General features: G+C 48.9%; 3 protein-coding genes across 3 annotated transcripts in view; all 3 read left to right on the top strand.

Moving 5' to 3' along the window:
* LOC147709109 (uncharacterized) overlaps positions 1 to 484 on the top strand; it is a 93,357-nt gene extending 92,873 nt beyond the window's left edge. The window contains exon 3 of the mRNA XM_086927716.1: positions 271 to 484. The gene's annotated coding sequence lies outside the window, so the exon portion shown is untranslated. The remainder of the gene's footprint in view (positions 1 to 270) is intronic.
* Positions 1 to 484, top strand: part of LOC147709110 (uncharacterized) — a 93,357-nt gene extending 92,873 nt beyond the window's left edge. Inside the window, exon 3 of the mRNA XM_086927717.1 lies at positions 271 to 484. Within this exon, the coding sequence (XP_086783843.1) occupies positions 318 to 470 (153 nt within the window). The 5' untranslated portion in view covers positions 271 to 317 and the 3' untranslated portion in view covers positions 471 to 484. The remainder of the gene's footprint in view (positions 1 to 270) is intronic.
* The window catches only part of MKKS (MKKS centrosomal shuttling protein), a 159,196-nt gene that overhangs the window by 92,873 nt on the left and 50,413 nt on the right, over positions 1 to 15,910 (top strand). The window contains exon 3 of the mRNA XM_086927715.1: positions 271 to 1,711. Coding sequence (XP_086783841.1) covers positions 637 to 1,711 — 1,075 coding nt within the window. The 5' untranslated portion in view covers positions 271 to 636. The remainder of the gene's footprint in view (positions 1 to 270; positions 1,712 to 15,910) is intronic.

The raw sequence follows: 15,910 nt of genomic DNA, 5'->3' as shown, positions 1-15,910 counted from the left end.
ATTAACAGCAATCCTGTTGTACTGCTTATTAAGTTGTAAGTTGATACGCGGGTAACTTCATTATAATAGTTTTGTGGGTGTTACCTTTCTTAATGTGCACTTAAAGTGGATTGTGTACAGGAAGTGTATTACAATGTACTAAACGTGAACGTGGAGTAGTGTACATTTGTGACGATCAACATTTAAAAACAGTTTTAGTAAATTATATCGTGCGTGTTTAATGTAGAAGAACAGTTGTGTGTCTACTTACTGATGTAACTTATTTTGCAGGTCTCAAACCTTTCAAGGTGGAGCAAAGAACCTGGATACCATCAGACATGAAACAGAAAAGCTGGTTACGAAGGAATTGGTTCCTAGTCGCTGGGGCATCGTTTTTAGGTATACATTTTGGGACATACCTCATACAGAAATTTGCCAAGAGATCTGCCAGGTCTAGCTCCGAATTAAAGCAGCAAAAAGATGATCAATAAAGCTGTCCAATGACTTTTCTGTGGTTATTTTTTTTTTCTCCACAACGTATTGCGCTTTTGTTGTTCCTTTTCGGTCATTACGCATTTTATGGCGTAATTTCCTGCATGTAATGTATTAATTTGGCTTTGCAAACACTTGCTTACTGTACAGGTATGCTAACACTTCATGAAGGCATTTTTATTAAATAATACGAAATTTAGAAAACTCAGTACGCTGGCCATTTTGGAAGCAAAAGAGGCAGCTGAAGCTACGATGTCACGTCTGGAATTAAAAAAACCTTCATTATGTTCAAGCGGGCCTTTAAACTCTGAAATACTCAGTAAATCTCTATCAGTACTAAGCGAAATTATGATTTCGTCATATGGCCCATCCGGCAGGCTCAAACATGTCCATAACGGTAGGGGTGGGTATGTTCTGACAACATCCCAATCGTCAGCCTTACTCAAAAGCATTTCGGTTACCCATCCAGTGCTAAAGGTGTTGATCGCAGCAGTTACCAATCATACATCCAACTTTAGTGACTGCGGTTTGTTTGCAGCCATTATGTGCTGTGCCTTAGTTAGACATTTTCAAAGAATAAACGTAGCTCACAGAAGTGTAGTCAACATAACTAGGCATCTTTTAAACAGCTGCATAGACTACCTCAATTCCAAGGAATGTGCCTGTAAATTAACAGTTGAGTTTGATAGCAGCAAGGCGCTGATGTGTCTAGCACGGACAGCATTAACCAGTAAACCTGCTTGCATGCTTACCATAAATGAAGCGGAATACGTCAGCACATTGATTGTTAGGGCCTTTCTGCTTACAGTCCCAAATGAACAAGGAACTAATGTTTTAGGAAAGGGAGTAATTGTGCCAGTCGAGGGTCAAAGAGTTATGGAGTCTGCAGTGCTTCCTGGGCTACTGATAGAAATGCCAGGGTTTAAATTGCATAAACTCTTTAATGAAAACCTATTTTCTGCAAACTGCGTTAAAACTGCCCTCTTTAGTATCTCCCTGTCGGGCGACCTTTGCAATAATGGCGAGGCAACACTCTTCGTTCAGTCTGATGTGTCTCCTGAAGCAGCAGTTCTAGAGCAGTTGCTGTGTCTTGCAAAACAGATGATTAATGACCAAGTAGACCTTGTTTTGTGTCAGAAAGTTATCCACCCATCTTTGAAGCAATACCTCCATGAAAACCATGTGATGACTGTGGAGAGACTTGGAGCAGCCCAAATGGAGCCATTGACACAAATGACAGGTAACTTTTCCCCATAATTTTCTGTTGAATTGTGCTTTCTAGTTTCTAGTCTGAAAACGCTGTAGCAAATTGGAAATGCAGTTCACACCTAGGGCACCTGTTTGAAAGTGAATCCACACACACACACACACACCCTCCTCCCACCCCACCGTGTGTGTTCTCATTGGCAAGGCCACTGGTATTGTGATTTTCTGCATAGTTATGGTTTTGCTTTATATGCCGCACAATCAACCATCTGCTTCTTATTATGCACATTTCACCAATTAATTCTAGCGCAAACTGATCAAAAGTTACTGAACAAAATGCGACACATGTGGTTCCACACAATTGAAGATCTTTTGCAAAAGTGCACTGGTCAGCTTCCATTTGCTGATTGCTTCATTAATGTGTAAACGAGTACTAATAAGGTGCACATTTGCCCCCAGTATTCATAGTTGTTGAATTGATAAAATAGTAAATATTACTGATACAGATTGTGCTTTATAATGCTGCAGAACTTGCTTTTTATTGCCACATTATTTTGTCAACTCTACTGTGCAATTTGGCCCACACTGCCACATCATTCCAGTGGCCTTGCTCATAAGCAGCATTAATACGACTGCATCATGATTAATTAGTTGCAGTGTTTCATAGGAAGAGGCACAGTAGTAGTTATGCACCATAATCTTTCTCTGTATTTTTAAATTTCCTATAATGCTGTTGAACCTCATTGTGAATTTGATCACCATTTCCTGTGTGCACCTCTTTCGTTTGAAACTTGTGTTTTAGTGTTGCCAAAGATAAGGAACTGACGAGCGGGTTAGCACTTTATATTGGTAACTGATATGTTTGATGATTTTGTTCAGCTATGACTGCCTTATTGGTAGATTAACCATCTTAACACTATTTCAGTTTTATGTTCTAGATTTTGATAACCCCTTTTTTCCGGTTTTTGGTAGAACCGTACCTGGTGAAAGTCACCTGTTGGTTTTGGACATATGGTGATATTCCTAGTACTACATCTTACATTGAAGCACTAGACAGACTCCTGTTTATCCGTCATACTTCAGAGCATGTTTATCAGCCCTACTGTCAGCAGGGACTTCAGTATGAGTAACAAGCAGGACATGTTTTTGTACCACTCTAGGCGACCATCAAGCGATAGAGGGCAGCAACTGTGCGCTACAGGAGTGAAACGTCGTGCTATTTCGAAATAATGAACCCCTTCCCCACAACCCCCACCCTCAATGTTACCTGAAACCCTGGAAAAAACGAGTCAAATTAATACTTGATAGTTCCTACTATTGTGGAAAGTGACAATGCCTGAGATTGCCCTGTTGAAAACCTCTCACAGGAGGTCTGTCAGTCCATTGAAAGCAAGCAATTGAGTGAGTACCACAGCCTCAAATGCACAAAGACAATACTTTCTATTGCAAAAGAACCTATGTAAAAGTAATTCAGACCCATCTGGGGCATAAGAGCCGACAAGAAGTTGAAAAAGACAAACATGTTGGCTCCACAGGTGGAGAAGTGTGGCTCAATGGTTAGAGCGGCAGACCCTGATGCAGAGGTCTGGCCGGGACCAGGGTTCAATTCCGGAAGCGGCAGGGTCTTGGGCTCAATTTCCACGGACTCGATAATTCTCGCCTCGGCGCCTACTCTAATCATGGGTCCCCACTCTGAAACTCTGGGCAATAGCTTGCTTAATCTCCACAACGGCCCAAAAGCGCTGGGATGCCTGGTTTCACCTTGGGGGTGCCCAGTAGGGAGCATCTCACAGGGAAAGCCAGGACGGGTTCCACAGCGGTATACAGCGCCAAGATGCCTGTCAGGTGATAGTGCGCTTTACAAGTATACATACATTTACACACATCAAACTTTTGTGGTACTCAAATAGACACTTGGAGGCATGGACAGATGTAGCCTGAGAATTTGGGGAAGGAAAAAGGTTTGAGCGATGAAGAGCCAGTGCTGATGAATGCCCAAAATAGTGGATGCAAGTAGTAGGCAGAAGAAAGGAGTCCAGAACACTGTGAATCCTGATGGAAAGGAGAGTTGGGCGCGTGCCACGAAAGAGGGCTGAAGAGGCAATAAGTAAGTAGTAGGGGGAGGGCAGGACTTCTCGGCACAAAATGAGAGCTAGAACAAGAATTGCAATACGAAATTGCTAGGCATACTTCTAGCATCGCATAAACACAATTGTGATGTGCAGTGTAATACTGCTTCTGATTTTTTTTCTTTTTTTGGGGGGAAACCAGAATTTGAGTGCTGTAACCTCTGCGTAATCTCTTGTGTTTGACAGCTATACTGAATCCAGATAGCCTCTGTCCATGCATGCGTCGGAGTAATGGAGGTGGTATCCTGTTGCCTGTGCTCTCATTGCACATTTATAGAGTGGCTCTGTAGAAGAGCTCACCAAGCGAGGAAGCTCAAGGCAGCCGTTAGTTGTAAGAAAGCTGGAAGACTCTGCTGGGTGGTGCTGTGGGTGGCATTTTATTGGCAGGAAATAAAAAGGCAGAGAGCAGAGTGGCTATGAATGGTTGTCAATGGCTGATGTTGAGCACCCTATACTATATAGCATCCCTTGTACGTTCACAAACTCACTTTGAAGAGAGATTAAGGAGTAGTATCAGTTTCTTTGAATTGTGGCATGCCACTGTCCACACATTGCAGGTCTTGACTATACGTTAGTTACCGGCTTAAATACTCCACCCCGCGGCAGGCTTTCTTAGGGTCTAGCACCACACAGAAAGCCCAACCGAGCTTCAGAGATTTTCATTTAATTTAACTACTGTATAGTCTGAGAGGCTGAGGTGTACCAGCAGTTCATTCTTTTATTCACACGTGTTCAGGCTTAAATACTTATATACCTCTAATCTCCAATGCATTTCGAACTGGTAGCTTTTCAGGGGGTTAATTTCCTTTTTGTTTCACCAAAAAGTAACAGTGGCCATTCAGATATCTGTATGGAATGAAAGAAACATAACAGATGTTGTTCATACATGACATGAATTAAAGATAATTGGATTAGTAAAATATCCTCTTGCACAAGCGTATTTGCCTACTCTACATTCGAAGAAACATGCCAAGCAGAATCATTTTTGAGGAAGTAGACTAATCTCTCTCTGACAGATATCGATTCTTGTAAAACTCAAATACCATGGAATACACTAGACATAATGCGTTGGATTCAAATCTGAATTATAATGTGAACATATTCAACTGTTTGTTCCAAAAAGTCTATGAAAAGTCTCTTAATTCCTATTTGCGTTGTGGAGTAAGAAAAGTCCTTAATACAGGAAGTTATTTACGTACCTTACTCTACACTCGAAATATTTAGTAATGTAAATGATGCTTACAAGGAGGCGGTTGATCCTTCTGAGTCCATGCGAGTCAACAGGACACCGAATCAGACAGCATGTTGGAGTCTGATACATGGACTGCATAGTCTATGTCGTCCAGGAACGGGCTTTGGCGCTCCCATTGTGGTGTCTTTTTTTAATAGGCATCGCCATAGGTACGCCAAAGGACTGCCTGCCGGACCACGAGGTAACTAGTAATCTGGCGGCCAGCTGGGGGTGAGGTCTGGCAGTGTGAGAGTGGGGCGGTGACATGGCAGCATGCTCCAACACCGCGAAACTCACAATCAGGCCCTAAATGTTTACCCTTTATTGGTTGTTTATTTATGGCACAGCAGCTGCAGTAACTTCTCTTATGCCCTTAATGTAACCACTTTCATAGGATGGATTGTAAAGTGCTCAGAAAGCCATAGTCTAGTAAGCACTATATAAAACTGCAAATAAATAAATCAGATAATGGCCCTGTTGATGATGCAAAGAATGATGGGGGGTGGTATGAAACTAATGGCACGGCCAGTGGTCGTTTTTCTATGCAGGTAATTGACAGCAAGTAATGCTGTTCTTTAGATGTTGCTTTGCGGTTGTTCCATGATGTTGTAAAGAAGCACCAATTGCATATCCATCTCAAGTAGTGAATTTGATGAGTCCTAGGATTAATATTGAGTGGACCTGTGAGCAGGTTATTGTGCCTAAGGGCATAGTAGTGTCCATGGCTAAGTGATGAATTACAAGCACCAGACAAGGAAGGAGAGAACAGAATTCAAATGCTTAGCTTATTTCTCCTTGCTGGATGCATGTGGAACCCAAACAAGGCCATTTACAAGTTTTGCAGTACATAACAAGGTCTGCAGCAGATTGCATGGGTACCTCTTTTTACACCATGCCCAGCATAGATGTATCCATTGAGGAAATGTATGATGTCCTCCAGGTATGCTAGCACCAGCAAGCCCTGAGTCAATGCTGTGCTTTCCTGTGCTGAGGATGGCATTAGGGCATGTTTCCTTAATTATGCATCTATGGCATCTGACTTCAAAATGGATTCTCTGTACTGCAGTGTGCTACTGGTGTGCTTGCATTGCAATTGTCTCAAATTCTGGAAATGGATTAAATTAGGCAAGTCATATTTTGTCAAAGCCAAAGATCAGTAGACCAAACTCCAGGTGCTACAGTCTATTAAGGAGGCAAATCTCACTGCCACCAACACCCAATAGGAGGACATGTGGACCATAACAGGTCAATTTGATTCTATCTACACATAGGACTTTTTAACTGCTCTTGAATGCTAGAGTTCAAGACGAGAATACAGGATGCCAGTGGTTAAGACCGGAAATGTGCATCTTGCAATTTAATATATCCTCTACTTGCCGAACCTCAGAAATTGTCTTCTATCATAATGATTCAACCAATATTAAAACGACCACACTCTTCACTGTCCTGATGAAGACCCGCATGCAAGGCCTAAACTTTCCTCATGCAGTAGTCTGGTTGAAACATCTATAATTTTAACCCTCTGAGCCTGGATTTATCATATATATACCGTTGAAGGTTGTTCCTTATTCAGCCATCACCCTCTGGAACAGGAAAAAGTACTATTGTATAAATCTCTCAACCAGGCCTTTTGGCTTTGGCTAAACTTCAGTTTCTCTGAGCAATTGATGATTAATGATGATTACTCTAGAAACGGCTATTGATTCCTTCTACTTTTCTTTCTGATCACTGCGCACATAAGCACTTTTACCAACACTTTCTGTCTTTTTTCGCCCTATTAGGAGCAACCACTATGGAATAATCTTTAGGAATTTTGTATATATTACGCATGAATTTGATACCTAAATTTCATTTTTTTCAAAATCGCACTGAGTGATTTATTCATAATATTGTTTTTCGCTTGCCTATATTGCAAATTGAATATTGCATTTTCTTGGATAGTGTGCCAATAGGACCACACCTTTGTATGTACCATATGCTATCCAGGTCCTATTGCTTTCTTGGGTTACCCCAGTACTTTGTTACAATGCCTTCTTGCAGCCAGCCACCAAGGGCTGAGCAAAGGAATAATTTATTGAGACCTTGACTGGGCCTTATATTGTGGTTTTGGCCTTATTACTCCTGGTAGGTACCTACTTATCCCTATAAATAAACAACATTTGAACAGTATGTATTTCTTTTAATATTTACTTCAATAGTTTTTGGGTGCTATTGGGCCTGCCACTCAACAGTTAACATGTACCTCTCAACCAGAGGGAACTCCTCCAGATGGACTTCCACACAATTCACTGGAAATATCATTCATAATTTAACACCATTTTTAAAAAAGATATTCATATATTTATTCCCGGAGGGACTTCTTGTATGTTATTTCAATGTTGTTCACAAAGCAAATCATGTCTATAATTTAGTTTTCAATGTTTATCTTATCAACTAATTGCCACTTGATGCATTTCGTGCCAGATCGGCCCCGTGTTTGGGGAAAAAACATCTATTCAACTAACCTCTACAAAACAAAGAAACCCATTATTGCTCATGTAGCTTTCCTTGCCAATGTAACCTGGAAAATGTTGGAAGGACTACCAGAAACGGCAACACAAGGTGGACTGAGCATAAAAATATTAGGACAAAAGGTCTAAAATTATTGAGGCAGCCCACATTAATACTGTTAAACAAAACTTGCATCAGATGTGTTTCTAGATTATAAAGGTATACCATTGTTTAAAAAAAGGACATTTTCTGTAGAGAATATAGTCCATAGAGCGATGCATTGATTCAATACTTTGAAAAGTTTAAACGAGCAACATAACTTCAGTTGTCTTCTGTAGAAGAAAAACTACATGTAGTAGAAAAGCCTCCCAGATTATCCATAATATGTAGAAATATGAGTTTAGGGTCCCTTAAGGCAGCCCAACTCGCGCCCCAGAAGTGGGCTAGCCCAGGCAGTGCCTGAACATGTGATGCAAATCCCTCCTCGGGTCTTCGCATCACAGACAGTTCCCTGCGGGAATCAGACCCTGTGATACACTCTATGAAGTATCTTAAGTTGGATCATTCGAAATGGAGCAGCTATCATTGCCTCCCTGGGTGCCTCCACCGCCTCCCTTGAGTCATCATCGTCTTCTAGACAGCCCAGCTCACCCTCCTATGCTCGCCGCACTCCCGCCATTGGGTCTAGCACATTACGCAGTAACATTTTATATATATATATCCAAAGTAAGCCAATCAGCCCAACCCACAGTCTTCACACCTGGATTCCATATCTCCAGCACCACGCATTTGGTAGGAAGGAAAGCTGCAGAGGCCCTCCCTCCATAGAGCAGGTGAGAAAGGTCACAGCCACTTAACAGACAACCATCTGCCTAATACGTAGTTTCCCCAAATCCCCCGAACCATTACTCATTCACAAAAAGCAGATGCATCGCCCAATAGTATAGTAGTATGTCTGGGTTGGCCAATCCCCATCCACCGCCGGTGGACGACATTTTGCCAAGGCGATATGTGATGCACCTCCCCACATAGCAGCAGACAGAGATGTGCCTTAACCTTGCCAAAGAACGTTTTATAGATCGGAAATCGGTGATTCTGCAAGTGGTGGAGCAGATGCATGAGGGCTACCATTTTAATAATTGCTGATCGGCTCAGAATGGAAGAGGTAAAGTGGACCAGAACATCACATCCTTTCCAAGGGCAACCAACTGAGGTGCCAAGTTCCGTTCTAAAGAACTAGTCGCATCACACAAAAACTCTTTTCGGTATTTGAAGCCCAGAGGAAGAATCTGCATCCCCACCGCCCAAGACATTTCCATGGGGCAAGGAGAAATGGGATAAATGGCAGATTTTTGGGGATTCATCTGAAGATCAGAGTAACAACCAAAGAAATCTAGGATCTGGAGCGCCCTAGGGCCCGAGACCTCCAGGTCATCCAAGAATAAAAGGATCTCGTCGGCATACAACAAAATTCTATCACCCACCCACGCAAAATGCAATTTACATGTGTCGCATCCAATGTTTGCGATTCCTAATGGGGTCGCAAATTGCCTGCCTCATTATTATTCATGAGGCAGGTGCTAATTGTAACCATATTAGCAATGGCTAGCACTCCCAGGGATGGTGGCCAGCTGGGGTCAGCAGACCACCATGTCTGTGATTGCTTTTTTAATAAAGCAGTTTAAAAAAAAGAATGCAGCCCATTTTCCTTAAGGAAAACGGGATGCATTTAAAAAGAAACATGAAACTTTTCAGTTTAATTTTTTAAGGGCTGGTAGTGCTCCCTGGGATCACTGCCTGCTCTTAAAAAATATTTTCTCACCCATTCACAAATGGGAAGGGGTCCCCTGGGGATCCCTTCCTGTTTGCGAGTGTCTTACCACCTACTTGAAGTAGGTTTACGGTCGCAAAAAAAGGTACATACCATCTGGACTCACTATTAGTAAGGGGCGCCCTTGGCACGCCACTTCCTAATAGCGAGTCACAAACCCTATTTTGCGAGTCGGTAGTTTGTTACCAACTTGCAAAATAGGGTTTGCACATGGACCAGACCAATTTTGCAGTCGCAAACGGGCCGGTTCCCCATTTGCGACCGGAAAAAACGGTCGTACATCTGGCCCCAAGTGCGTCTACCCTCATCCATGCAGCCAAAGGTTCCGTTATTTGAGCAAAAAGGGGACAAGGAGCATCCCGGATGAAGGGCCCTCCCCACCAGGAACCACTCCGAAGCCACCACTTCAATCCGAACCTTCGCTACCAGGTTTGTATATAGAAGGTGCATGTAGCTCACAAACTTTGGGCCAAACCCCACTGAATAAGGATGGGTGAACATAAAACGCCCAGTCCACCGAGTTGAACGCCTTCTGAAAGTCTATGGAAAGAAGGGCCATATAACCACAGAAGGTCCCGCTCGTGGTGATGGCACTGTGAACCCTTCGCATGTTGTCGGGTTGCCCATTGAGGCAATAAACCCAGATTGGTCGGGTGGACAAGGCATGTAATCTCCCTCGCAAGACGAGTGTTCAGCATCTCAGCCCATATTTTAACTTCTGAATTTAGAAGGGAGATTGGTTGATAATCACAGCAGTACGTGCCTGACTTCGGGATCATCACAATCTCTGCGGTCCATAGATCAGGGGGCAACTTGCCTTCCTTCACAGCCTTTCGAAAAGCTAAAAGTAACGGACCACTTTGCGGCCACACTAGGTGGCAAAATTCAACTGGTAAACCATTGGGGCCTGGCGCTTTTCCGACATGCAGCTGAGCAAGGGCTGTGCAGAACTCGTTGCAGGTAACGTCTGCCTCCGTCTCTTGCTCCACTGGGATTAGGTGCAGCATCGGTAGGTCTGAGACTAATTACGGTAGATCCGCACAAGGGCTCAATGGGTCTGCACCATACAACTGGCAGTAATGCTTCAAACGCACTCTCAATGGACTCTCTCCCAGTCAGCCAGGAACCATTACCTGTCAACAGGAAGGCGATTGGGGCTACCACCTCTCTGGGGTGCACAAACAGGGCAACATCTTGGTAGTTTTATCACCCCACTGGTAGACCCTACTGCAGGTGGCCATCCACAATGTCTCCCTGAGTCCCGGGATGGTGCGATCTCCACTCGTCTATCAGATTCCAGTTACAAACGAAGGCCGCAAGGGGAGTGGATCCATGCCCCATCCTCACCAGTGTCGAAGAACAGTCAAGGCTCAAGTCGCACACACCATTAAATCCCCTCCAATTAACCATGGGACATCCAGCAACACCCGCATAAGGTCCCCGAATCTAGTCAAGAAGTCTGAAGAGAGGGGTAGTGGGACATAGACACTGTGTGGTGGTTAGTGTAGGATGAAATCTAGGGTTCAGGTATTGTAGGTTTGAAACCATTTGTTTATTTATTCTGGAAACAGACCAATGAGGCGGAGCTCCTGTTCAGTCCGCATCGGTCAGTCAACTGACAGAGAACAATCGAACTGAACGGATACTCGCAGCCATGGAGACTAAAACAAAAAACCTGAGGGAAGGTTAAAAATATATAGCACGAGCAAGGAGGCAATACACAATAGGTGTGCATACTACAAGCTGATCAAGAAGACTGGGCGCCCATGGGGAACGCCCGTCACTGCAACATACCGCCCCAAACTTTAATGCCATACCCTCAACACCGCCAAAGTGACCTGCCAGTAAGGCTGTGCCCTGAGAACCCAATGTGAAATCCAGAGTGATGCACCTGAGTGTAGCCCATGCAAGCCAGAAAAGGACACTTATTGTCCATGTGGTGAGTCTCTTGGAGCATCACAATAGCCACATTGGACCTCTGCGCCGCCCAGAGCCCCCCACCCCCATTTGATTTTATTCAACATCCCATTAATGTTTTATGACAAGATGGACCATGTACCCTGGCCCCCCCCCTATCCCTGGGTAGTGGTCTCTCAGAGTTATAATCAGCCATAACCCCTGCTTGTGATCGTACCTATTGTGTGTCCTGCCTACACCTGCAATCAATCAATCAATCAAAGACATTTGTAGAGCGCACTACTTACCCGGAGGGTCTCAAGGCGCTTGGGGGCGGGGGGGGGGTGGTGCTGCTACTGCTCGAACAGCCAGGTCTTGAGCTTCTTCCTGAAGGAGAGGTGGTCTTGGGTCAGGCGCAGGTCGGTCGGGAGGGAGTTCCAGGTCTTGGCGGCCAGGTAGGAGAAGGACCTTCCTCCTGTTGTCGTTCTTCGGATGCGGGGGACGGCGGCGAGGGCGTGACTGGCTGATCGGAGATGGCGTTTGGGAGCGTAGAAGTTGATGCGGTTGTTGAGGTAGCTCGGGCCTTGATCGTGTAGGGCTTTGTGTGCGTGGGTGAGGAGACGGAAGGTGATTCTTTTGTTGACGGGGAGCCAATGCAGGTCTCTCAGATGTCCGGAGATGTGGCTGTGTGGTGGGATGTCGAGGATGAGTCTGGCTGAGGTGTTCTGGATCCGCTGGAGTCTCTTCTGGAGTTTGGCGGTGGTTCCGGCGTAGAGGGCGTTGCCGTAGTCCAGACGGTTGGTGACGAGGGCCTGGGTGACCGTCTTCCTGGTCTCGGTGGGGATCCACCGGAAGATCTTCCGTAGCATGCGCAGGATGTTGAAGCATGACGAGGAGACGGCGTTGACTTGTCTGGTCATGGAGAGGGAGGAGTTCAGGATGAAGCCCAGGTTGCGTGCGTGGTCTGTCGGTTTGGGTGCGGTGCCCAGGGCGGGGGGCCACCAGGAGTCGTCCCAGGCGGAGGACGAGGAGCCCAGGATGAGGACTTCCGTCTTGTCTGAGTTCAGTTTCAGGCGGCTGGCCGTCATCCACTCGGCTACGTCTTTCATCCCTTCGTGAAGGTCGGCTCTGGCGGCGGCGGGGTCGTTGGTCAGGGAGAGGATCAGCTGGGTGTCGTCAGCGTAGGAGATAATGTTGAGGTTGTGTTGGCGTGCGATGGCCGCGAGGGGGCTCATGTAGACGTTGAAGAGGGTGGGGCTCAGCGAGGATCCTTGAGGGACGCCGCAGATGACTTCGGTGGCCTCTGACTTGTACGGTGGTAGACGGACTCTCTGTGTTCTTCCGTCGAGGAAGGAGATGATCCATTCCAGTGCCTTCTCCTGGATTCCGACGTTGCTGAGGCGCTGCACTAGGGTGCGGTGGCAGACAGTGTCGAATGCCGCGGAGAGGTCTAGGAGGATGAGGGCCGCTGTTTCTCCGTTGTCCATCAAGGCTCGGATGTCATCGGTGGCAGCGATGAGGGCGGTCTCGGTGCTGTGGTTGGCTCGGAAGCCAGACTGTGAGGGGTCGAGGGATCCATTCGTCTCGAGGAAGGCGGCCAGCTGTGTGTTGACAGTCTTCTCGATGACTTTGGCTGGAAACGGGAGGAGCGAGATGGGGCGGTAATTCTTGAGTTCGGCGGGGTCCGCTGTAGGTTTCTTGAGTAGGGCGCTGAGTTCTATGTGCTTCCAGCTCTCCGGGAAGGTGGCGGTGTCGAAGGAGGTGTTGATGATGTTCCGCAGGTGGGGTGCGATGACAGCGTCGGCCTTGTTGAAGATGTGGTGAGGGCAGGGGTCGGTTGGAGATCCGGAGTGGATGGAGTTCATCATGCGGACGGTGTCTTCGGTGCTGATCGGAGTCCAGGCGCGGAGGGTGGTGGTGGGGGGCGGTGGTTCGGTCGTGGGGTGCGTCGGTTGAGTGCTGAAGCTGTTGTGTATGTCCGCGATCTTGTTGTGGAAGTAGGAGGCGAGGGAGTTGCAGAGGTCTTGCGATGGGGTGATGTCGTTGTTTCCGGCGTTGGGGTTGGAGAGCTCTTTCACGATGTTGAAGAGTTCCTTGCAGTTGTGTGCGTTGTTGTCCAGCCGGTCCTTGAATGCAGTTTTCTTGGTGGCGCGGATCAGTTGGTGGTGCTTCCGGGTGGCAAGCTTGAGGGTGGTCATGTTGTCCGATGTTGGTTCCCTTCTCCAGGCTTTCTCGAGGGCTCGGCAGTTCGGCGAGGTGGGTGGGGGTGGATACCAGCTGCTTGAGACCGAGGTTGGCGAGGTTGTCGAGCAGGGTGATGGTGTTGCGGTCGTTGTTGTTCTCTAGGTGGAAGTTGATGTCCCCCAGGAGGATGTAGTCAGCGGAGGGGAGGGCATGCGGGCTGATGAAGTCGGCGATGTCCTCGCTGAATTCTGTGCGTGGTCCCGGGGGTCGGTAGATCAGGGTGCCTCTGAGGGTGGTTTTGGGGTCCGTGTGGATCTGGAAGTGCAGGTGTTCGGCGGTTGTCAGGGTGTCGTCGGTGTTGGTCTTGATGCGGATGGTGTCCCTGTAGATGATGGCGATGCCTCCTCCAGTCTGGTTGTCGCGGTCTCTTCGGGTGATCTTGTAGCCCTCTGGGATGGCGATGGCGATGTCGGGCGCTGAGGAGTCGTTCATCCAGGTTTCCGTGAGGAAGGCGACATCAGGAGCTGTGGTGTCGAGGAGGTTCCAGAGTTCGATGGAGTGTCTGTGGACGGAGCGGGTGTTGAGGAGGATGCACTTCTGGTGGTTGCTGCTGGTGTTCGGCTTGGCGGGTGTAGGTGCGGGACAGGTCCGGATGCAGGTGAACTTGCAGGCGTGGCAGCTGAAGGGTCCGTGGGTTCGTCTCGGGGTGGCTCGGTAGCATCCCGGGATTCGGCCGGTGTTGAGTGCGTTGAGGGTGGCGGCGTCGTAGGTCCGGCGGGTGGGCTGGGGTCTGCGGGGTCCTGGCACTGGGCGCGGACGGGCTTACCTTTGGCGCACCTTCGGCGCGCAATTGGCGCGCCCGCTGCGCGTTGGCCACTCTGCCATAAGAGGAGAGTGGGGGGGGGGGGCGCGGAGCGAGGGAGGGGCAGCTGGGAGGCGGGAGCGGGCGGCGAATGGGAAGGCTCCAGGTGGAGGGGGGCGGGGCCGCAGGGGATCAGCGGCGGGGAGCGGGGAGGTGGCGGGGGCACAGCGGGAAAAACGGCGGACTGGGCAAGTGTCTGGGAGAGAAAAGTAATGCTGGGCAAAGCGGGGGAAAGCAGCCCTAACACAGGGGGGACAGACGGTACTGCAGAGGCAGAAACAGAAAGGTCACGCAGGCAGCAGAAGCGGCGCTGCGCTCCAGTAGCAGGGATCACGCCTCGTGGTCAGGGGCACAGCTGCGAGCAGCGGTGGGAACGGGGCAGCTAGGGCACACCCACGGGGAGTGCGCGCAGTGCGTGGTGGAGTGACCGGCCCAGGGGCACAGAGGTCACAGATCACCACTGCGTGCACTCCTCCCTAAATGCTCCAGTTGGAGGGAGGGGCAGCTGGGAGGCGGGAGCGGGGCGGTGAATGGGAAGGCTCCAGGTGGAGGGGGGCGGGGCCGCAGGGGATCAGCGGCGGGGAGGTGGCGGGGGCACAGCGGGAAAAACGGCGGCAAAAAAACGGCGGACTGGGCAAGAGTCTGGGAGAGAAAAGTAATGCTGGGCAAAGCGGGGGAAAGCAGCCCCAACACCGGGGGGACAGACGGTACTGCAGAGGCAGAAACAGAAAGGTCACGCAGGCAGCAGAAGCGGCACTGCGCTCCAGTAGCAGGGATCACGCCTCGTGGTCAGGGGCACAGCTGTGAGCAGCGGCGGGAACGGGGCAGCTAGGGCACACCCACGGGGAGTGCGCGCAGTGCGTGGTAGAGTGACCGGCCCAGGGGCACAGAGGTCACAGATCACCACTGCGTGCACTCCTCCCTAAATGCTCCAGTGGGAGGGAGGGGCAGCTGCGAGGCGGGAGCGGGGCGGCGAATGGGAAGGCTCCAGGTGGAGGGGGCGGGGCCGCAGGGGATCAGCGGCGGGGAGCGGGGAGGTGGCGGGGGCACAGCGGGAAAAACGGCGGCAAAAAAACGGCGGACTGGGCAAGAGTCTGGGAGAGAAAAGTAATGCTGGGCAAAGCGGGGGAAAGCAGCCCAAACACCGGGGGGACAGACGGTACTGCAGAGGCAGAAACAGAAAGGTCACGCAGGCAGCAGAAGCGGCGCTGCCCTCCAGTAGCAGGGATCACGCCTCGTGGTCAGGGGCACAGCTGCGAGCAGCGGCGGGAACAGGGCAGCTAGGGCACACCCACGGGGAGTGCACGCAGTGCGAGGTGGAGTGACCGGCCCAGGGGCACAGAGGTCACAGATCACCACTGCGTGCACTCCTCCCTAAATGCTCCAGTGGGAGGGAGGGGCAGCTGGGAGGCGGGAGCGGGGCGGCGAATGGGAAGGCTCCAGGTGGAGGGGGGAGGGGCCGCAGGGGATCAGCGGCGGGGAGGTGGCGGGGGCACAGCGGGAAAAACTGCGGCAAAAAAACGGCGGACTGGGCAAGAGTCTAGGAGAGAAAAGTAATGCTGGGCAAAGCGGGGGAAAGCAGCCCCAACACAGGGGGGACAGACGGTACT

Source organism: Lissotriton vulgaris, chromosome 6 (assembly GCF_964263255.1).
Source record: "Lissotriton vulgaris chromosome 6, aLisVul1.2, whole genome shotgun sequence".
Classification (NCBI taxonomy): Eukaryota; Metazoa; Chordata; class Amphibia; order Caudata; family Salamandridae; genus Lissotriton; species Lissotriton vulgaris.
Note: the sequence above shows the minus strand (reverse complement) of the source record. Positions and strands in the feature narration are given on the sequence as shown.